Source organism: Salmo salar, chromosome ssa01 (assembly GCF_905237065.1).
Source record: "Salmo salar chromosome ssa01, Ssal_v3.1, whole genome shotgun sequence".
Classification (NCBI taxonomy): Eukaryota; Metazoa; Chordata; class Actinopteri; order Salmoniformes; family Salmonidae; genus Salmo; species Salmo salar.
The window spans coordinates 88,094,055-88,117,716 of NC_059442.1; the positions used below are offsets into that span (position 1 = coordinate 88,094,055).

The 23,662-nt window shown below is 46.1% G+C and overlaps 1 protein-coding gene across 1 annotated transcript; it reads left to right on the forward strand.

Annotated features, from left to right (window-relative positions):
- The first annotated feature begins 515 nt into the window (after positions 1-515).
- LOC106608966 (protein shisa-9) lies at positions 516-17,354 on the forward strand. Its single transcript, XM_014207239.2, has 3 exons — positions 516-840; positions 12,570-12,674; positions 16,882-17,354. Exons 1-3 carry the CDS (start codon positions 738-740, stop codon positions 17,352-17,354), a joined length of 681 nt encoding a protein of 226 aa, XP_014062714.2. The 5' UTR covers positions 516-737.
- Positions 17,355-23,662: the final 6,308 nt, after the last annotated feature.

The following is a 23,662-nucleotide window of genomic DNA, read 5'->3' on the forward strand; positions in this document are numbered from 1 at the left end:
CCCGCCCAATATTTAGACACATTCCTGGCACACAATGTACCGTACAGTGAACCACAGCCCAGGGGAAGGTCTATCTGTTCAGGAAAGCCCTCCCAGGAGAGGACAACCCTGGCCCCCCACACCTCCTGAGGCCTGGGTCCCTAACACACACACACACACACACACACACACACACACACACACACACACACACACACACACACACACACACACACACACACACACACACACACACACACACACACACACACACACACACACACACGATGTCTGTCACTACAGCAGTGTGTTCCCTTACACACAGCTCAATGTGTGTTTGGGGGTATTTGTGACTGTGACAGTGTGTGTCTGATAAGATTACACGCAATTAAAATGGCCCATTTTCAGTGTTACTCTCACTCTTTCTCTCTGGAGATTATGTTGTCACACACTCAGCCCAATTCTCTGGCTCCCATCACTTTCGACCATGTTCTCCTGCAGTGTTGCTGCCCTTATTTTTGGCTTTGACAAAGCCTACAGCCACGCACAGTGGCTAACGATGGGGCGCTATGGAGAGTTATTGGCCCAGGAGTTTAGGTTTAGTGCTTGGGACGATTGCCTGTAACTGCAGAATTGCTGTTTCAATCCCTGCTCAGGTTGCTCCTCCTTAAATCCCCATACATGTAGAGAGTCATTCTAAATGACTGAAGTCTAACTGTAATGTTTGTTTGTCCATCTACAGGACCATAACAGAGCTTATGAAGCAACCCGGAGGAGAGGTGAGCTCAGTGGAAAGTACAATCACCAACCCCCCTATCGGAACCAACGGCATCTCAGCTAGGATGCTACGCAGCCGCAGCGGTAAGCACAGCTACTCAGCACACAGACACATGCTAACACACTCCCTACGAATCAACGAAGTTGAGGGTTTCTCTTTGTTCCTCTGTGAAGAAAAACAAACCCAGCCAGAGCCGTTTTGCCATTGCTGTTTTTCCCCAGAGGCCCCTCTCTCTCATTGGAGGACGGGAGCTGGTTTCTCTTACTGTACTTTTGCCTGACAGGAACACCCAACAGCCCCTTCTCTTCTCTAGCATAACTAAAGTAGCCAGACCAAACACTGCAGTTTCAGCGCAGAGTTATACCATTAGTGTGTGGTTACAGGATGAGGCTCTATGGTGTACTTACAACTCTACACCCAAACACTGTATGACTATTTGAGGAATTCAGAGCGACTCAGTCCATCGCATTACAGGATGATGAAATTATTCTCTACCTGTATGACACGAGGTACAGCAACAGACACAACATGATTTCTGGAGCCCTCGTCTTTCAATGACCAGAGAAGTTGCATGCATTTGTACTCGTACATCACTAGCATCCAGCTGGGTATACATCACAATAAGCATGTTAACTCAGCAAAAAAAGAAATGTCCCTTTTTCAGGACCCTGTCTTTCAATGATAATTCGTAAAAATCCCCAAAACTTTACATATCTTCATTGTAAAGGGTTTAAACACTGTTTCCCATGCTTGTTCAATGAACCATAAACAATTAATGAACATGCACCTGTGGAACAGTGGTTAAGACACTAACAGCTTACTAACAGGTAGGCAATTAAGGTCACAGTTATGAAAACTAAGGACACTAAAGAGGACTTTCTACTGACTCTGAAAAACACCAAAAGAAAGATGCCCAGGGTCCCTGCTCATCTGCGTGAACATGCCTTAGGCATGCTGCAAGGAGGCATGAGGACTGCAGATGTGGCCAGGGCAATAAATTGCAATGACCGTCCTGTGAGACGCCTAAGACAGCGCTACAGGGAGACAGGGCGGACAGCTGATCGTCCTCTCAGTGGCATACACCTGCACAGGATCAGTACATCCGAACATCACACCTGCGGGACAGGTACAGGATGGCAACAACAACTGCCCGAGTTACACCAGGAACGCACAATCCTTTCATCAGTGCTCAGACTGTCCGCAATATGCTGAGAGAGGCTGGACTGAGGGCTTGTAGGCCTGTTGTAAGGCAGGTCCTCACCAGACATCACAGGGAACAATGTCGCCTATGGGCACAAACTCACCATCGCTGGACCAGGCAGGACCGGCAAAAAGTGCTCTTCACTGACGAGTCGCGGTTTTGTTTCACCAGGGGTGATGGTCGGATTCGCATTTATCGTCAAAGGAATGAGCGTTACACCGAGGCCTGTACTCTGGAGCAGGATCGATTTGGAGGTGGAGGGTCCGTCATGGTCTGGGGCGGTGTTTCACAGCATCATCGGACTGAGCTTGTTGTTATTGCAGGAAATCTCAACGCTGTGCGTTACAGGAAAGACATCCTCCTCCCTCATGCAGTACCCTTCCTGCAGGCTCATCCTGACATAACCCTCCAGCATGACAATGCCACCAGCCATACTGCTTGTTCTGTGCGTGATTTCCTGCAAGACAGGAATGTCAGTGTTCTGCCATGGCCAGCGAAGAACCCGGATCTCAATCCCATTGAGAGTGTCTGGGACCTGTTGGATCGGAGGGTGAGGGCTGGAGCCATTCCCCTCAGAAATGTCCGGGAACTTGCAGGTGCCTTGGTGGAAGAGTGGGGTAACCTCTCACAGCAAGAACGGGCAAATCTGGTGCAGTCCATGAGGAGGAGATGCACTGCAGTACTTAATGCAGCTGGTGGCCACACCAGATACTGACTGTTACTTTTGATTTTGACCCCCCTTTGTTCAGGGACACATTATTCCATTTATGTTAGTCACATGTCTGTGGAACTTGTTCAGTTTATGTCTCAGTTGTTGAATCTTGTTATGTTCATACAAATATTTACACATGTTAAGTTTGCTGAAAATAAACGCAGTTGACAGTGAGAGGACGTTTCTTTTTTTGCTGAGGTTATGTGTGTGTGTAGCTACCGTAGAATAACAACTACTCATTCTAATTCTATGGTGTGTACACTATGCTGATAGTGGCGTCAAGTTAACACAAAGCATGCCTTAGTGGTTGATAACATCAGTGAGACATTGATTTGGAGAATTCCTTGTCTGGTAGTGGGAACAACAGATACTACACACATCAAGGAGATAAGGAGCTAGGGGAAAGAGAAGAAAACCAGGGGCCACATGGTAAACATCAATAACAAAACTAGCAGCAATCACCAGCCTGGTCTCATAGACTAACGTAACATAGTAAATGTAAATCTGTGACACTCAAATTTGTATGATACGTTATGTTTGATATGGTTACATAAGACAGAAGGTTACTTAAGCCAAAATGAAAGGAGGGAGGTTGGTCAAGGGGGTTGGGTGGGCGTATAACGCAAATGTCTTGCAACCCAAAGGTTGTGTATTTCGAATCACATCACGCACAACTTCCGCATTTTAGCTAATTAGCAACTACTTACTACTTTTTAGCTACTTTGCAACTACTTAGCATGTTAGCTAACCCTTCCCCTAACCCAAACCTTAACCCTAACCCCTAACCTTAACCCGTATCTTAACCCCTAACCCTAATCTTAACCTGTACCTTAACCCCTAACCTTAACCCATACCTTAACCCTAACCTTAACCGTAATCCCTGACCCCTAGCCTAGCTAAAGTTAGCCACTTAGCTAACATATCATACGTATTGTAATTTGTAACATATTGTATGAAAATGTATGATGGACATCCACAAATTAATACATACCATATAAAATGTAACATATCATACTCAATAGAGCGAGATAGATTTACATGTACTATGTTACGTCTAACCCTGAGTCAATGTTGGCCAGCCCACCTGCACATCCATCCACAAGCGGCATGTGCAAATTCTATACATCCAGATCCAGCTGTGTGTTTGTGTGTGTGTGAGGGGTGGAGGGGAGTGTTTGATCTAAGAGAGCCCCTACCTCTTCCCTCACCCCTCCAGCTGACTGTGCATCCATATAATTAGATTAGAGAGAACACACACATCACACAAAACCCAAAACTCCTTGTGAATATTAGACTATCTACAGAGTTCTCAGTAAACCCCCTCTAAACACAACACACACCAAATAAAACACACAAATCACACACAATAAAGCAAACACAAACAAACACACATCAAGGATCTTCATTCCTGTGTGTTGTGTGTTGAGGCATTGGCTGTAGCAGTAAAGATTGGACTTGGATCATTTGTGCAAATGCAGCTCAGAGGATTACACACACACAGCGCTCCACCAGTCTTGAGGATTTGGGCCTTCAGTGATGTAGGATTTGCGGTAAGAACCGTAGACCCCGCCATGCTCACCAATCCCTCTTTCTAAAGGATTTCAGTTTGACACAGTGGCGCTTCTGGTTTACAGTTCTGTCACTGCTCTAATCTCACACTGTCTCAGAGATATGGGATTGAAGCAGTTGTCAGGCAACTTTAAAAGGTCTGGCTCTGAAGGTGTTGTTAAAACACTGTGGTTTGAATAACCTCTGTCCCCTCAATTGACTGTTGAGGATCATCCATCTCTGTTTCTCACTTAGATGAGTGGAAAGAAAGAGATGGTTTGGAAAAAGAAAGCAATGCTTTGGAAAAATAAATAAATGGTTTAGAAAAAGAAAGAGATGGTTTGGAAAAAGAAAGCAATGCTTTGGAAAAATAAATATATGGTTTGGAAAAAGAAAGAGATGCTAAGGTCTAATGCTGTTGCTAGCTAATTTGTCCTGAGATATAAACATTGGGTTGTTATTTTACCTGAAATGCATATGGTCCTTTTTTTAGGTGGATCTTTTCGACCCATTTTGAGACACACAAAATAGCGTGTTCTCTACTCAGACAATTAATCCACAGAAAAAGGGGATCCTAGATAGTTTTTAGTTCGTTTTCTTTGATAAATCTCTCCTCGTTCATTCTTTTTTTTCGTGGATTTTTTTGGCAATTGGCAACCAACTTTAAGGTGCATTACCGTAACCAACTGGACTGGAGCGTGGACCTCGTTCATCTTTCAATCACCCACGTGGGTATATGCTTGTAAAAACCAATGAGTAGATGGGAGAGGGGGGATTTGTGGCGTGTCAAGCGTTTAAAATAGAACAAAGTCCTATTTTAACACCTGGCTACACAGATGCCGTTGACTCGCATGAGCAGTTTTGATGAAATGACTGAATAACATGTAAGTGTACATTTATTTTGCCAGGCCACGTAACGTGGGTGGTCTGGTCAGCATGTGAGTGGGGAGGGGAAAACTGAAAAATAGATGTTATTGGCAGAGAGGTTTGGAACTCTCGTTCTTATTGGTCTATTAACAAAATGATGTCACCAGGCAGGCCAAAACTCCATCTGACCAAAACAGGCAGAAATTTCAGACAGTCTTTTCAAACAGCTCTTACACTAAAACTGCATTATCATAATTTTCCCAGTTTCACAGTATTATTCCAACCTCATAGCGTGGAAATATATAAAACACAGGACAATCCCGTTTTGGACTGCACTGGCCTTTAATGTAAGAAAGAGATTGCCAAGAGAGGCCACAAAAGAAAAGTACAAAACTCCCAATGACCTAGATATCAAACAATAGGAAACCACCAAGGAATCAGTATCACTCACAACACTCACCTCGCACTACCTCTGACTCAATAGCTCTTTCTTTCTCTCTTCCATCCATCTTTCTCTGTCTCCTTCTATTCTGTCCATCTTTCTCTCTGTCTCTTTCATCCATCTTTCTCTGTCTCCTTCTATTCCGTCCATCTTTCTCTCTGTCTCTTTCTATTCCGTCCATCTTTCTCTCTGTCTCCTATTCCGTCCATCTTTCTCTCTGTCTCCTTCTATTCCGTCCATCTTTCTCTCTGTCTCTTTCTATTCCATCCATCTTTCTCTGTCTCCTTCTATTCCATCCATCTTTCTCTCTGTCTCCTTCTATTCCGTCCATGATTCTATTCCATCCATCTTTCTCTCTGTCTCTTTCTATTCGTCCATCTTTCTCTGTCTCTTTCGATTCCGTCCATTTTTATCTCTGTGTCTTTCTATTCCATCCATCTTTCTTACTCTCTCACTCTCTCCGCAGTAACTTTTTTCACCCACATTTATTTTCCCTCTCTTTCTTAGTATGCTAATCTTTGCTGATATCCTCCCATCCCCAGGCCCTAAAAAAGATAATGGTAATAGGGGGTAACAGGGATCGTTATACAGGGTCGTAATAGGGGGTAATAGGGATCTTTATACAGGCTGGTAATAGGGGGTAACAGGGATCTTCATACAGGGTGGTAATAGGGGGTAACAGGGATCTTTATACAGGGTGGTAATAGGGGGTAATAGGATCTTTATACAGCCTGGTAATAGGGGGTAACAGGGTCTTAATACAGGGTGGTAATAGGGGGTAACAGGGTCTTAATACAGGGTGGTAATAGGGGGTAACAGGGTCTTAATACAGGGTGGTAATAGGGGGTAACAGGGTCTTAATACAGGGTGGTAATAGGGGGTAACAGGGTCTTAATACAGGGTGGTAATGGGGGTAACAGGGTCTAAATACAGGGTGGTAATAGGGGGTAACAGGGCCTTAATACAGGGTGGTAATAGGGGGTAACAGGGCCTTAATACAGGGTGGTAATAGGGTGTGGTATTAGGGGAGTACAAGGTTTATGTGTGTGTCTGTCTGTATGCCTGCCACACTAGTAAAGCTCAAATGGCAAATGTGAGACTACACTGATCTCACAGCACTATTTATCACTCTTCCTAAGGCGTGCAGAGAGAGGAGCCCTGATGAGGCTCCTGAACTGGTAGAAAGTCAATAACTCAGGCCCCGTAGGGCCTCAATGGGCTCACCATTACCATAACTAACTAGCCCCTCACCAGACAGCCCCTGAATCCCCCCATGGAGCCCCTAATACCCCCGACTGAGCCCTCTACCCCCTCAGTGCTAGCCAGCATGGTTTCTCACCAAGTCTCTATCTAGGAGGCCTGGGGCTCTGTGTAGATGGGGCTTATTCCACAAACCCACCAACATTATTATGACAATGACAGAGAAGTTCCAGTAATACGCTGGTTACAGAAGGATACTGAACAGATGAACAATTATGAAGACTGATACAAACACTATGATGATAAGCACATTTGTACTGTAAATGCCTCTGTATGTCCCCGATGTAAAGCATTGTCTGACATCAGATAGTCGGTCGATTCCGCCTGCACTAAAGGATGAGCGTCAAATAGGAGTGACGCCATCTAATGTAAGACAATGGGCGTAGAGTAGAAATCTACAGTAGAAGAACATGAGAGCCATCTCCGCAGCTAATCAGTTTACTGTATAAAACTGCACAGAAATTATGGGTTTTAGACAACCTCTGTGTGTGTGTGTGTGTGTGTGTGTGTGTGTGTGTGTGGGCTCAGACTAACGTCTGACATTTCTGCTCCCTTCTTACTTCAGCTAAATCTCCTAATTTATTCCACAAACACACAACCTGTCATCTCCCCTCCCTCCCTCACTCCATCATCTCTCTCTCACATCCTTACCTAGTTTCTGTATTCTCTCTGCAAATCCTGCTCTCTCTCCCTCCCCTTGTCCCACTCTACTTCTCTCTCCCTCTAATTCTCTCCCTTCCTGGTGGGTAGGAGCATTGGGCCGGTAACCGAAAGGTTGCTGGATTGAATCCCCGAGCCGACAAGGTAAAAATCTGTTGTTCTGCCCCTGAGTAAGGCAGTTAACCTCCTCCAACAACTGTTCCCCAGGCACCGATGATGTAGATGTCGATTAAAGCAGCCCCCCGCACCTCACTGATTCAGAGCGGTTGGGTTAAATGCAGTATCCCTCTTTCCCTCTCTCTCTTTCATCTCTCTTTCTCTCCACCCCTGTTCGAAGGGCTGGCTCTGTGCATCTCTTAGCTCTGTGATGAAAACCTGCCAGGCTGTTTGAAACTACACACCTCTTAACCTGTCCATGACACCAGTCAAACCACCTGTCCATGACACCATTTAAACCCACCTGTCCATGACACCAGTTAAACACACCTGTCCATGACACCAGTTAAAGCCACCTGTCCATGACACCAGTCAAACCACCTGTCCATGACACCATTTAAACCCACCTGTCCATGACACCAGTTAAACACACCTGTCCATGACACCAGTTAAACCTACCTGTCCATGACACCAGTCAAACCACATGTCCATGACACCAGTCAAACCACCTGTCCACGACACCAGTTAAACACACCTGTCCACGACACCAGTTAAACACACCTGTCCACGACACCAGTTAAACACACCTGTCCACGACACCAGTTAAACACACCTGTCTATGACCCAGTTAACACCACCTGTCCATGACACCAGTCAAACCACCTGTCCATGACACCAGTCAAACCACCTGTCCATGACACCAGTTAAATACACCTGTCCACGACACCAGTCAAACTACCTGTCCATGACACCAGTCAAACTACCTGTCCATGACACCAGTCAAACCACCTGTCCATGACACCAGTTAAATACACCTGTCCATGACACCAGTCAAACTACCTGTCCATGACACCAGTCAAACTACCTGTCCATGACACCAGTCAAACTACCTGTCCATGACACCAGTCAAACCACCTGTCCATGACACCAGTCAAACAACCTGTCCATGACACCAGTCAAACCACCTGTCCATGACACCAGTCAAACCACCTGTCCATGACACCAGTCAAACCACCTGTCCATGACACCAGTTAAACACACCTGTCCACGACACCAGTTAAACACACCTGTCCATGACACCAGTCAAACCACCTGTCCATGACACCAGTCAAACCACCTGTCCATGACACCAGTCAAACCACCTGTCCATGACACCAGTCAAACACACCTGTCCACGACACCAGTCAAACACACCTGTCCATGACACCAGTCAAAACACCTGTCCATGACACCAGTCAAACACACCTCTCCACGACACCAGTCAAACCCACCTGTCCATGACACCAGTTAAATACACCTGTCCATGACACCAGTCAAATCACCTGTCCATGACACCAGTCAAATCACCTGTCCATGACACCAGTCAAACCTACCTGTCCATGACACCAGTTAAACCACGTGTCCACGACACAAGTCAAACACACCTGTCCACGACACCAGTCAAACCTACCTGTCCATGACACCAGTCAAATCACCTGTCCATGACACCAGTTAAACACACCTGTCCATGACACCAGTTAAACACACCTGTCCATAACACCAGTTAAACACACCTGTCCATAACACCAGTCAAATACACCTGTCCATGACACCAGTCAAACACACCTGTCCATGACACCAGTTAAATATACCTGTCCATGACACCAGTCAAACACACCTGTCATCATTCTGTATACACGCACACAACTGAGCATGCACACACACACATTAATTAATTCTCACACACTATAACAGCCGTTGAAAGGATGGGACCAAGGTGCAGCGGAGAATGTATTCATCTTGACTTTTAATAGAAAGAATGAACACTTTACAAAGTAAACAAAAAATGACTAGCAACAGTTCTGTCAGGTTATCAAGAACTAAACAGGAAAATAACTACCCACAAACCCCAACGGAAAAACAGGCTGCCTAAGTATGGCTCCCAATCAGAGACAACGATAGACAGCTGTCCCTGACTGAGAACCACACCCGGCCAAAACAAAGAAATGCAAACACATAGAAAAAGGGACATAGAATGCCCACCCCAACTCACACCCTGACCAAACCAAAATAGAGACATAAAAAGGATCTCTAAGGTCAGGGCGTGACAGTACCCCCCCAAAGGTGCGGACTCCGGCCTCAAAACCTAAACCTATAGGGGAGGGTCCGGGTGGGCATCTATCCGCGGTGGTGGCTCAGGGCCGGGACGCAGACCCCGCTCCACCACTGGCTCACCCCACTTTGGTGGCACCTCTAGAGCGGGGTCCCTCGCCGCCGACCCCGGACTGGGGACCATCGCAGCGGGCCCCGGACAGGCGGGCGGCTCTGGCTGCGCCGGACAGGCGGGCGACTCTGGCTGCGCCGGACAGGCGGGCGACTCTGGCTGCGCCGGACAGGCGGGCGACTCTGGCTGCGCCGGACAGGCGGGCGACTCTGGCTGCGCCGGACAGGCGGGCGACTCTGGCTGCGCCGGACAGGCGGGCGACTCTGGCTGCGCCGGACAGGCGGGCGACTCTGGCTGCGCCGGACTGGCGGGCGACTCTGGCTGCGCCGGACTGGCGGGCGACTCTGGCTGCGCCGGACTGGCGGGCGACTCTGGCTGCTCAGGACGCACCAGGCTGGGGAGTTGCAGGAGACCTGGCTCTAGGAGCAGGCACAGGACTCACCCTGCTGGAGAGACATGCAGGAGGCCTGGCTCTGGGAGCAGGCACAGGACTCACCCTGCTGGAGAGACATGCAGGAGGCCTGGCTCTGGGAGCAGGCACAGGACTCACCAGGCTGGGGAGACTTGCAGGAGGCCTGGCTCTGGGAGCAGGCACTGGATACACTGGGCCGTGGAGGCGCACTGGTGGTCTCGAGGGCAGGATTGGCACCACCCGTACTGGCTGGGTGCCCGCTTCCCCCCGGAAAATGCGGGACACTGGCACCGAGCACACCGGCCTGTGGATGCTCGGCCTCGACACCGTGCGCATCACCCCATAGCACGGGGCCTGACCAGTGAAATGCTCGCCACGGTAAGCACGGGGAGTTGGCTCAAGCCGCACTGGGTTCTCCAGGCGAACTGGGGAAACTGTGCGTGGAGCGGGCGCAGGACTCACCGGGCTGTGGAGGCGCACTGGAGGTCTGGAGCGCCAAGCTGGCACAAGACGTGCAGGGCTGGGGAGGCGCACAGGAGGCCTGGTGCGTGGGGCTGGCACAGTCTTCACCAGACGGCTAGCATGCACCTCAGGACGAGTATGGAGAGCTGATTCAGGTGACATCAATTTGAGGACACGCTCCGTAGGGAGAATGTCGTGCCTCATGCACCAACACAGCAGCTCTCTCATAGCTCTCTCCTCCAATCTCCCCATAAACTCCTTCACTATCTCTGCTTCGCTCCCTTCGCTCACCTCCAATTTCACCCGACTGGCTCTGGTTCCATCCTCGGCTCCGCCGACCGTCCCGTGTGCCCCCCCCAAAAAATATCTTGGGGCTGCCTCTCCTGGCCACGCTGCTTGGTCCCTGGTTGGTGGGTAGTTCTATAACAGCCGTTGAAAGGATGGGACCAAGGTGCAGCGGAGAATGTATTCATCTTGACTTTTAATAGAAAGAATGAACACTTTACAAAATAAACAAAAAACGACTAGCAACAGTTCTGTCAGGTTATCAAGAACTAAACAGGAAAATAACTACCCACAAACCCCAACGGAAAAACAGGCTGCCTAAGTATGGCTCCCAATCAGAGACAACAATAGACAGCTGTCCCTGATTGAGAACCACTCCCGGCCAAAACAAAGAAATGCAATCACATAGAAAAAGGGACATAGAATGCCCACCCCAACTCACGCCCTGACCAAACCAAAATAGAGACATAAAAAGGATCTCTAAGGTCAGGGCGTGACACACACAGAGACACTCATACTCTCACTCACACACACACAGTCTTGTACAGCTGACCTTGTGGGGACACACAATTCAGTCCCATTCAAAATCCAATTTTCCCTAACCCTGAACCTAACTCTAACACTAACCTTACCCCATAACCTAACCCTAACCCCAGCTCCTAACCCAAACCCTAAATCTAATTCTAACCCTAACACTAATTCTAACCTTAACCCTAAACCCCCTAGAAACTGTCCCCAGTTGGTCAAATTTTTGTTTGTTTGCTATTCTTGTGGGGATTTTTGGTTAGATTGTTAGATTACTTGTTAGATATTACTGCTAGAAGCACAAGCATTTCGCTATACTCACATTAACATCTGATAACCATGTGTATGTGGCCAATAAAATTTGATTTGATTTGACATTCATTCTCACACACACACACACACACACACACACACACACACACACACACACACACACACACACACACACACACACACACACACACACACACACACACACACACACACACACACACACACACTGTAGCAAATGACTTCAGGGAAAAGAGGATGCACACTCAATCTGAATCAATCAACAGATCAATCAACATTTAGAGGTCACAGACATATACCAATATCATACTGCTAACTGCAAAGTCATGCCATGGCACTGTTGAAAAACGTGGGGATTTCTATGGGAATAATCACTGCCTATGTGTTCATATAGGTTACGAACTGACCCCAGTTGTATTGCCACTGACCATGCAGGGTATGAGCAGAATCTGCCCCTATGCAACTCCAGTGTCCCAATTTCCTTGTGGCCCCTGACAGCATGACAGAGGCTGGGCCAGCAGCACTCATTGATGCAATTAGTGACAGTTTTTTTTACCTAGTTTGCCTGTTCCATTGTTAATTAGCCACACCTCATTTAACACTAAAGGCCACCTTCTCCTTCTGTCAAAACAGCCCTTTGCAACAGATAGATCTGGACTGGAAAAGAAGACTTCTCAATCCCAGTCACAAATGTTAGGAGCATTTAAACAGTTCTCTGTCCGTACAATTGACAAATAAAGTGATCTCAATCTTATTACTCGCTTTTCTCTCTCTCTTTCTCCCTACAGAGCACTACCACCTGAACAATTCAGCCTTCTATCCAGGAATGCCTCACCCCCACAGCAACCTCAGTGGACTGGGCCTCAACAAGTACACCTCCCTCAGGGCTGTGGGTAAGGCCACACACACAGACATATGGTCCCACTAACTTACCAACACAAACATCCATTGTACATTCCAGGACAAGCTGATCATAATCCAGACTGGCACCGTAACCTTTCTAACCAGCCCAGGGTTTTCCAGCTGGCATCTGAGGCGAATTGAGTTCCACTCATGGCAGAGAGATATCATAAATGAAAGCAGATATACTACACGCAATACAGTCTCAGGCCTTTACCAGAAAGATGAGGTCCAAGCCATATACAGGGCATACAGTCTCAGGCCTTTACCAGAAAGATGAGGTCCAAGCCATATACAGGGCATACAGTCTCAGGCCTTTACCAGAAAGATGAGGTCCAAGCCATATATAGGGCATACAGTCTCAGGACTTTACCAGAAAGATGAGGTCCAAGCCATATACATGTCATACAGTCTCAGGCCTTTACTTGAAAGATGAGGTCCAAGCCATATAGGTCAAGGTCATACAAACAACCACATTCAAGTTAGTTACTGTAGAGTAGGAACTGAAGTGATGTTATGGTACAGATTGGCAGATCTTAAATTTAGAACAAAGAAATAAAGTTGCACATTCACTGTCATTTTTATTTTGTGACTGAAGCAACGTTATGGTAGTGTGACTGAAGCAACGTTATGGCAGTGTGACTGAAGCAACGTTATGGCAGTGTGACTGAAGCAACGTTATGGCAGTGTGACTGAAGCAACGTTATGGCAGTGTGACTGAAGCAACGTTATGGCAGTGTGACTGAAGCAACGTTATGGCAGTGTGACTGAAGCAACGTTATGGCAGTGTGACTGAAGCAACGTTATGGCAGTGTGACTGAAGCAACGTTATGGCAGTGTGACTGAAGCAACGTTATGGCAGTGTGACTGAAGCAACGTTATGGCAGTGTGACTGAAGCAACGTTATGGTAGTGTGACTGAAGCAACGTTATGGCAGTGTGACTGAAGCAACGTTATGGTAGTGTGACTGAAGCAACGTTATGGCAGTGTGACTGAAGCAACGTTATGGCAGTGTGACTGAAGCAACGTTATGGCAGTGTGACTGAAGCAACGTGTGACTGAAGCACCGTTATGGCAGTGTGACTGAAGCAACGTTATGGCAGTGTGACTGAAGCAACTTTATGGCAGTGTGACTGAAGCAACGTTATGGCAGTGTGACTGAAGCAACATTTTGGCAGTGTTTTGGGACGGAACACACCATCCACACTGACAGACTGAAGAGAAACCTAGCAACAGAAAGGGACAGGAACCTATGTCACTCCACAGTCCACTTTTCAGGGATTGAGGGATGATTCACTGAGCAGAGTGGAATTGAAAGTATTCCAAACCCAAAATGCACTTGGAGTTCCTCTCAGAAGCATTCGCTCCAATTCACTGTAATAGATGTCTCTCAGCGGCTCTAATGAGTATCCAGGCATCAAACACATCGCCTGGCAGAGAACGCTGATCCGACCTGACAGAGACCTGGAGATGATACACACACTCACACATGTAGACACACACACACACACACACACATACAGTACCAGTCAAAAGTTTGGACACCTACTCAAGGGATTTTTTTTTATTTAATGATTTTCTACGTTGTAGAATAATAGTGAAGACATCAAAACTAGGAAATAACACATGTGGAATCATGTAGTCACCAAAAAAGTGTTAGACAAATCAAAATATAGTTCATATTTGAGATTCTTCAAAGTAGCCACCCTTTGCCTTGATGACAGCTTTGCACACTCTTGGCATTCTCTCAACCAGCTTCATGAGGTAGTCACCTGGAATGCATTTCAATTAACAGGTGTGCCTTGTTAAAAGTAAATTTGTGGAATTTTTTTCCTTCTTAATGTGTTTGAGCCAATCAGTTGTGTTGTGACAAGGTAGGGGTGGTATACAGAAGATAGCCCTATTTGGTAAAAGGCTGAGCCCATATTATGGCAAGAACAGCTCAAATAAGCAAAGAGAAATGACAGTCCATCATTACTTTAAGACATGAAGGTCAGTCAATGCGGAAAATTTTAGTGTGACTATCATTTGTTTTTCAACAGGACAATAGGAACAAACACACCTCCAGGCTGTGTAAGGGCTATTTGACCAACAAGGAGAGTGATGGAGTGCTGCATCAGATGACCTGGCCTCCACAATGTTTTTATTTAACTAGGCAAGTAAATTAAGAACAAATTATTATTTACAATGACGGCCTAGGAACAGTGGGTTAACTGCCTAGTTCAGGGACAGAATGACAGATTTTTACCTTGTCAGCTCAGGGATTCGATCTAGCAATCTTTTGGTTACTGGCCCAATGCTCTAACCACTAGGCTACCTGCCGCACCCACAATCATCCAACTCAACCCAATTGAGATGGTTTGGGATGGGTTGGACCGCAGAGTGAAGGAAAACTAGCTAACAAGTGCACGGCATATGTGTGAACTCCCTCAAGACTGTTGGAAAAGCATTCCATTTGAAGCTGGTTGAGAGAATTCCAAGCGTGTGCAAAGCTGTCATCAAGGCAAAGGGTGGCTACTTTGAAGAATCTCAAATATAAAATATATTTTGTTTTGTTTAACCTGTTAGGGCTAGGGGGCAGTATTTACACGGCCGGATAAAAAACGTACCCGATTTAATCTGGTTATTACTACTGCCCAGAAACTAGAATATGCATATAATTATTGGCTTTGGATAGAAAACACCCTAAAGTTTCTAAAACTGTTTGAATGGTGTCTGTGAGTATAACAGAACTCATATGGCAGGCAAAAACCTGAGAAGATTCCTTACAGGAAGTGGCCTGTCTGACAAGTTCTTGTTCTTCTTGACTCTCTTTATTGAAAACTGAGGATCTTTGCTGTAACGTGACACTTCCTACGGCTCCCATAGGCTCTCAGAACCTGGGAAAAAGCTGAATGATGTAATTCCAGCCCCTGGCTGAAAAACATTAGCGCCTTTGGTAAGTGGTCTATCAGAGGACAATAAGACTGAGGCGCGTGCACGAGGGGATCCCATGTTTTTATTTTCTCTCTCTTTGTACTAAAACACAGATTCCCGGTCGGAATACTATCGCTTTTTTACGAGAAAAATGGCATAAAAATTGATTTTAAAAATGCTTCGAAGTATGGTAATGGTATATTTAGAATTTTTTTGTCACGAAACGCGTGACAAATAGTGTCTTGAACGCACGAACAAAACGCCGCTATTTGGATATAACTATGGATTATTTTGAACCAAACCAACATTTGTTATTGAAGTAGAAGTCCTGGGAGTGCATTCTGACGAAGAACAGCAAAGGTAATAACATTGTTCTTATAGTAAATCTGACTTTGGTGAGGGCTAAACTTGGTGGGTGTCTAAATAGCTAGCCCTGTGATGCTGGGCTATCTACTTAGAATATTGCAAAATGTGCTTTCACCGAAAAGCTATTTTAAAATCGGACATAGCGAGTGCATAGAGGAGTTCTGTATCTATAATTCTTCAAATAATTGTTATGTTTTTGTGAACGTTTATCGTGAGTAATTTAGTAAATTCACCGGAAGTTTGCGGGGGGTATGCTAGTTCTGAACGTCACATGCTAATGTAAAAAGCTGGTTTTGATATAAATATGAACTTGATTGAACAAAACATGCATGTATTGTATAACATAATGTCCTAAGATTGTCATCTGATGAAGATCATCAAAGGTTAGTGCTGCATTTAGCTGTGGTTTGGGTTTATGTGACATTATATGCTAGCTTGAAAAATGGGTGTCTGATTATTTCTGGCTGGGTACTCTGCTGACATAATCTAATGTTTTGCTTTCGTTGTAAAGCCTTTTTGAAATCGGACAGTGTGGTTAGATTAACGAGAGTCTTGTCTTTAAAATGGTGTAAAATAGTCATATGTTTGAGAAATTGAAGTAATAGCATTTCTAAGGTATTTGAATAACGCGCCACGGGATTCCACTGGCTGTTACGTAGGTGGGACGAAATCGTCCCACTGGCCCTAGAGAAGTTAACACTTTTTTGGTTACTACATGATTCCATATGTGTTATTTAATAGTTTTGATGTCTTCACTATTATTCTACAATAAAAATAAAGAAAAACCCTTGAATGAAATGGAATTGACCCCAACTATGGTGCTTCATTCGAAAGTGAAAGCTACAATCATCTGTGTAAAAGCGGTATTATGACTCAAACCAAAGCGCTCTCTCTCTCTCACTCTCTCTCTCTCTGCAGCGGACACCGCCTCTCGGGGCTACTATAAGAGCTACCCTTTGATGGACTTCTCCCAGTACCAGGCAGGCCCTTCAGCCTTCCAGCCCATCTCCCTGCACCCCAAAGACAAGTCCTACCTACACCAAGACCACCACCAGCTCTCCTCCCAGCACAACCTCCACGCCCCCCTCTCCATCTCCATCCCCCAGAGCCACCTGGAGAGGTCCTGTTTGCCCAAGACCACCAGCCACCCCCTGTTCTCCAGCTCAGCCTTCAAAGCCTGGGACACCAGTGGACGCCACGTCCAGAGGCAGACCTCCCACCCTGGGCACATCTCGGCCCACCGGCATGCCTACTCCACCAGGAGACAGCACAGTGTAGAGAATTTCCCGGAGCTGTTCAACCACCCTGTGCCGTACAGCCACCCATCCTCCTACCACCACACTAGGCATAAGAGCTACTCCACCAACAGCAAGACGGAGGTCACTGTCTGAGCACGGAACTCTGAGTTCCCCTGTACATACAGAGACACATAAACAGATACAAATATGTACAACGATGCATCGGCATCGCCACTCTAGTACAATAACTTAACCACAGACATCATTACGACATTGATAAGGCAAGAGAAACACTGTCGCTCTCTGAACACCTCTGAGCCTCAGAACCCGGACACTCTCGGCCTCTATGTCCACCACAACTCTGTGTGGCTCTAAACCTTTCGCTAACTAACTACATCTCTCCATGCATTACTCTGTGGTCTTGTTCTTCCTACTATATCCTCTATTTCCCACTCACACAACAACGCCACAGGCCCCTCCTCCACCCATAAAAGCAACGTGTTCAGGCCATTAGAGGGATGATAGCACCCCAGGGCCACATTAATTCAACAGGGACAATGCAATTGTCACGTCAGCTCCAATCAGCCTCTGCTCCAGCACTGGACAGAAAGAGAGAGGGAGAGAGAGAGAGAGAGAGAGAGAGGGAGAGGGAGAGGGAGAGAGGGAGAGAGCAATGTATGGAGAGAGAGAGAGAGAGGGAGAGGGAGAGAGAAAGAGAAAGAGAGAGGGAGAGGGAGAGAGAGAGAGAGGGAGAGAGCAATGTATGGAGAGAGAGAGAGGGAGATCACTCCAAGAATCTTCAGAGGAAAGCCGGATGAAAGGAAAGGACAAAGTATATTTGTACACATTTATTTTCCCCTGGGGGCGGGGGGATCTGGAGACTGTCTAGCCTGGATGCCAGTCTGTTTCGTCTCTCTTGCCAGCTCCTTATGGAATTGTCATGGCTTGACAATGATAGTGGAGTAGGCAAAAGCATAAACCGATCTGAGACCAGGCTAGAGAGTATTTCTGTGCGCAAGTCATATGTGAAATCAGTGGAAGGAATTCACTGCGACTTCTCGCACCCCAGAGTGGCGGAGGTATTTCTGTGTCTACCCCCTGATGAACGGACAGTAAAAGGGCACGGACTACAGCTCTAGAGGTGTTACGAGACTATTTAAATAGCATGGGAAGCGCCCCATTCTACAAGTGGTGCATATTGGTTGACCAGGACAATGATTAACCACTGAAGAACTGCACTAAGAAGAATAGAGAAACATAACTGCTGTTAAACAGTAGGATACTTTTATTAGGGCCTGAGATACAGGTGCAACTAGGACTAAATGCCACATAACATGCCTGGGACTGGTAACAGTAATGCCTCTAGTCAGTGGCAGTAGTTCTAAAACCAAGACGATGGGACGGAAATGTGTACTCAGATGAATCCACTTCCGGAAGTGGAACGCTAATGAAGGCAATGAATATAACTACGCTCTATACATTTATTTATTTAACCTTCATTTAACTAGGCAAGTCAGTTAAGAACAAATTATTATTTACAATGACGTAGTCCTGTGTGGCTCAGTTGGTAGAGCATGGTGTTTGCAACGCCAGGGTTCGATTCCCACGGGGGACCAGTATGGGGAAAATTTTTTTATGAAATGTATGCATTCACTACTGTAAGTCGCTCTGGATAAGAGCGTCTGCTAAATGACTAAAATGTAAGTCATGATGATGATGCATTACTACCTCGCACATCCCTCCTCATCTTCTCTCTATTCCTCGTCTCACCTCATCATCTCTCTGTTCCCCCTCATCTTCTCTAATCCTCCATCTCATCATCGTCGCTATTCCACTTCCTCATCTTCTCTCTATTCCTACGCTCCACCTCATCTTCTCTCTATCCCTCCTCATATTCTCTATTCCTACTCTCCACCTCTTCATCCTCTCCACCTCATCTTCTTTCTATTCCTCCTGTCCACCTCCTCATCTTCTCTCTATTACTCATCATATTCTCTCCATTACCCCTCTCCACCTCCTCATCTACTCTATTCCTCTTCTCTACCTCCTCATCATGTCTCTATTCCTCATCTCCCCCTCAACTTCTCTCTATTCCTCCTCTCCCCCTCATCTTCTCTCTATTCCTCCTCTCCACCTCTTCTCTCTCCACCTCCTCATCTTCTCTCTTCCACCTGTCCCCCACCTCATCTTATCTCTATCCCTTCTTATATTCTTTATTCCTCCTCTCCACCTCCTCATTTTCTCTCCATTTCTCCTCTCCACCTCATCTTCTCTCTATTCCTCCTCTCCCCCTCCTCATCTTCTCTATTCCTCCACCTCCTCATCGTCTCTATTCCTCCTCATCTTCTCTCTCCACCTCATCTTCTCTCTATTCCTCCTCCTCATCTTCTCTATATTCCTCCTCTCCACCTCCTCATCTTCTCTCTCTCTATTCCTCCTCTCCACCTCATCTCTCTATTCCTCCTCTCCACCTCATCTTCTCTCTATTGCTCCTCATCTCTATTCCTCCTCATCTTCTCTCTATTCCTCATCATCTTCTCTCTATTCCTCCTCTCTACATCCTCATTTTATCTCAAATCCTCCTTGCATTCTCTCTATTCATCCTCATCTTCTGTCTATTTATCCACATCTTCTCTCTCCACCTCATCTTCTCTATTCCTCCTCTCCACCTCCTCATCTTCTCTCTTTTCCTCCTCATCTTCTCTCTATTCCTCATTTCCACCTCTTCATCTTCTCCCTATTCCTCATCTCCACTTCCTGAACCTATATCTATTCCTCTTCTCCCTCTTCTCCCCCTCCTCATCTTCTCTCTATTCCTCCTCACCTTCTCTCTATTCCTCCTCATCTTCTCTTTCCTCCTCATCTTCTCTATTCCTCAACCTTCTCTCTATTCCTCATCTTCTCCATTCCTCCTCTCCCCCTCATCTTCTCTATTCCTCCCCTCCACCTCCTCCCCTTCTCTCTTTTCCTCCTAATCTTCTCTCTATTTCTCCTCTCCAACTCCTCATCATGTCTATTCCTCCTCATATCTTTCTGTTCCTCATTTCCTCCACCTCATCTTCTCCCTATTCCTCATCTCCACTTCCTGATCCTATATCTATTCCTCTTCTCTCCATTCCTCCTCTCCTCCTCCTCATCTTCTCTCTCCTCATCTTCTCCTCAACCTTCTCTCTATTCCTTCTCATCTTCTCTCTATTCCACCTCTCCACCTCCTCATCTTCTCTATTCCTCTCCACCTCCTCATCCTCTCTCCATTCCTTCTCTCCTCATCTTCTCTCTAACCCTCCTTCTCTATTCCTTCTCTATTCCTCCTCACCTTCTCTCTATTTGTCCTCTCTACCTTCTCATCTTCTCTCTATTTCTACTCTCCACCTCATCTTCTCCCTATTCCTCCTCTAACCCACCTCATCTTCTATATTCATCCCCTCCACCTCATCTTCTCTTTTCCCCCATCCACCTCCTCCTCCTCTCTATTCCTCATCTTCTCTCTACTCCTCTCCTCCACCTCATCTTCTCTTTTCCCCCATCCACCTCCTCCTCTTCTCTCTATTCCTCCTCATCTTCTCTTTATTCCTCTCCTCCACCTCCTCCTCTTCTCTCTATTCCTCCTCTCCCCCTCCTCTATTCCTCCCCATCCACCTCATCTTCTCTTTTCCTCCCCTCCACCACCTCCTCTTCTCTCTATTCCTCCTCATCTTCTCTATTCCTACCCTCCACCTCCTCATTTTGTCTATTCTGCCCTTCCACCACCTCCTCTTCTCTCTATTCCTCCTCATCTTCTCTCTATTCCCCCTCTCACCTCCTCATCTCTCTCTATTCCTCGTCTTCTCCCCCTCATCTCTCTATTCCTCCTCTTCTCCCCCTCATCTTCTCTCTCCACCTCATCTCTATTCCTCATCTTTTCTCTATTTCTCCTCTCCACTGCCATATATTCTCTCTACTCCTCCTCATCTTCTCTCTATTCCTCCTCTCCACCTCCTGATCTTCTTTCTATTCCTCCTCTCATCTTCTCTCTATTCCTCCTCATCTTCTCTATTCCTCCTCTCCCCCTCCTCATCTTCTCTCTATCCCTCCTCATATTCTCTATTCCTACTCTCCACCTTCTCATCTTCTCTCTATTCATCTCCACCTCCTCATCTTCTCTATTCCTCCTCATCTTCTCTCTATTCCTCCTCTCCCCCTCCTCATCTTCTCTCTATCCCTCCTCATATTCTCTATTCCTCCTCTCCACCTCATCTTCTCTCTATTCCTCCTCTAACCCTCCACATCTTCTATATTCCTCCCCTTCACCTCATCTTCTCTTTTCCTCCCCTCCACCTCATCTTCTCTCTATTCCTCCTCATCTTCTCTCTATTCCTCCTCTCCATCTCTCTCCACCTCCGCATTTTCTCTATTCTTCATCTTCTCTCTATTCCTCCTCTCCATCTTCTCTCTATCCCTCCTCATATTCTCTATTCCTACTCTCCACCTTCTCATCTTCTCTCTATTTCTACTCTCCTCTCCACCTCATCTCTCTCTATTCCCCCTCTAACCCTCCACATCTTCTATATTCCTCCCCTTCACCTCATCTTCTCTTTTCCTCCCCTCCACCTCATCTTCTCTCTATTCCTCCTCATCTTCTCTCTATTCCTCCTCTCCATCTCTCTCCACCTCCTCATTTTCTCTATTCTTCATCTTCTCTCTATTCCTCCTCTCCATCTTCTCTCTATCCCTCCTCATATTCTCTATTCCTACTCTCCCCCTCATCTCTCCATCCCTCCTCTCCCCCTCCTCATCTTCTCTCTATCCCTCCTCATATTCTCTATTCCTACTTTCCACCTCATCTTCTCTCTATTCCTCCTCTCCACCTCCTCATCTTCTCTCTATTCATCTCCACCTCCTCATCTTCTCTATTCCTCCTCATCTTCTCTCTATTCCTCCTCTCCCCCTCCTCATCTTCTCTCTATCCCTCCTCATATTCTCTATTCCTACTCTCCACCTCATCTTCTCTCTATTCCTCCTCTAACCCTCCACATCTTCTATATTCCTCCCCTTCACCTCATCTTCTCTTTTCCTCCCCTCCACCTCATCTTCTCTCTATTCCTCCTCATCTTCTCTCTATTCCTCCTCTCCATCTCTCTCCACCTCCTCATTTTCTCTATTCTTCATCTTCTCTCTATTCCTCCTCTCCATCTTCTCTCTATCCCTCCTCATATTCTCTATTCCTACTCTCCACCTTCTCATCTTCTCTCTATTTCTACTCTCCTCTCCACCTCATCTCTCTCTATTCCCCCATCTCCACCTCTTCATCTCTCTCTATTCCTCGTATCCACCTAATCTTCTCTCTATTCCTCCTCTTCTCCCCCTCATCTCTCTCTATTCTTCCTCTCCTCCTCCTCATCTTCTCTCTATTCCTCCTCATCTTCTCTCTATTCCTCCTCTCCACCTCATCTTCTCTATTCCTCCTCTCCACCTCATCTTCTCTCTATTCCTCCTCATCTTCTCTCTTTTCCTCCTCTCCACCTCCTCATCATCTTCACTCTAATCCTCATCTTCTCTCTATTTCTCTTCATCTTCTTTATTCCACCTCCTCAGCTTCTCTCTATTCCTCCTCATCTTCTCTACCTCCTCATCTTCTCCTCCTCTACCCTTTTCTAATCAAGTTTATATTGTCACATGCACAAGTACAGTGAAATGCCTTGCAGGGTTTTTCCCAACAGTGCAGTAATCAATATCAGTAGTATTATTTATTTTTTAAAGTAAAGTATAACAAAAATAAGAACACAAGAAACTATGTAAGCTATATATAGGGTGAGTTCCAGGGTCAGTAGCTATATACAGGGTGAGTTCCAGGGTCAGTAGCTATATACAGGATGAGTTCAAGGGTCAGTAGCTATATACAGGGTTAGGTCCAGGGTCAGTAGCAATATACAGGATCTTATTGGCAGCCTTGCACTTTTTTCAAGTAACTCACAATTTTCCCAAAAAAGAAGTTGAAATTGACCAAAGTATTTGCTCTCTACAATATTCTTTAAATCACTATTAATATTACATAACCTTTGTTTTTTGATTCAGAACTTATATCCATTTAAAATCAGAAACTAAACAGAAATGTAACTGACAAAATGATTGACACCCAAGACGTAATATTTGGAAGCACAGCCTTTGGTCAAAATAACTACAATCAAGCGCTTCCTATAGCCATTGATGAGCTTCCTGCATCTCTGTATAGGCAGTTTGACCCACTCCTCTTGTGCAAACAGCTCCAGTTCTCTGAGATTGCTGTTTTCAGATCTCTCCACAAGTTTTCAATGGGATTTAGATGGACTCATTGCTGGCCACTTCAGAACAGTCTAACAATTTTCCGGGCCTTCCTTTCACACCGCCTAATATAGAGGTCCCGGGGACTCAGCCCCAGTGATGTACTGGGCTGTCCGTACCACCCTCTGTAGCGCCAAGCGTTCGAGGGCGGTGCAGTTGCC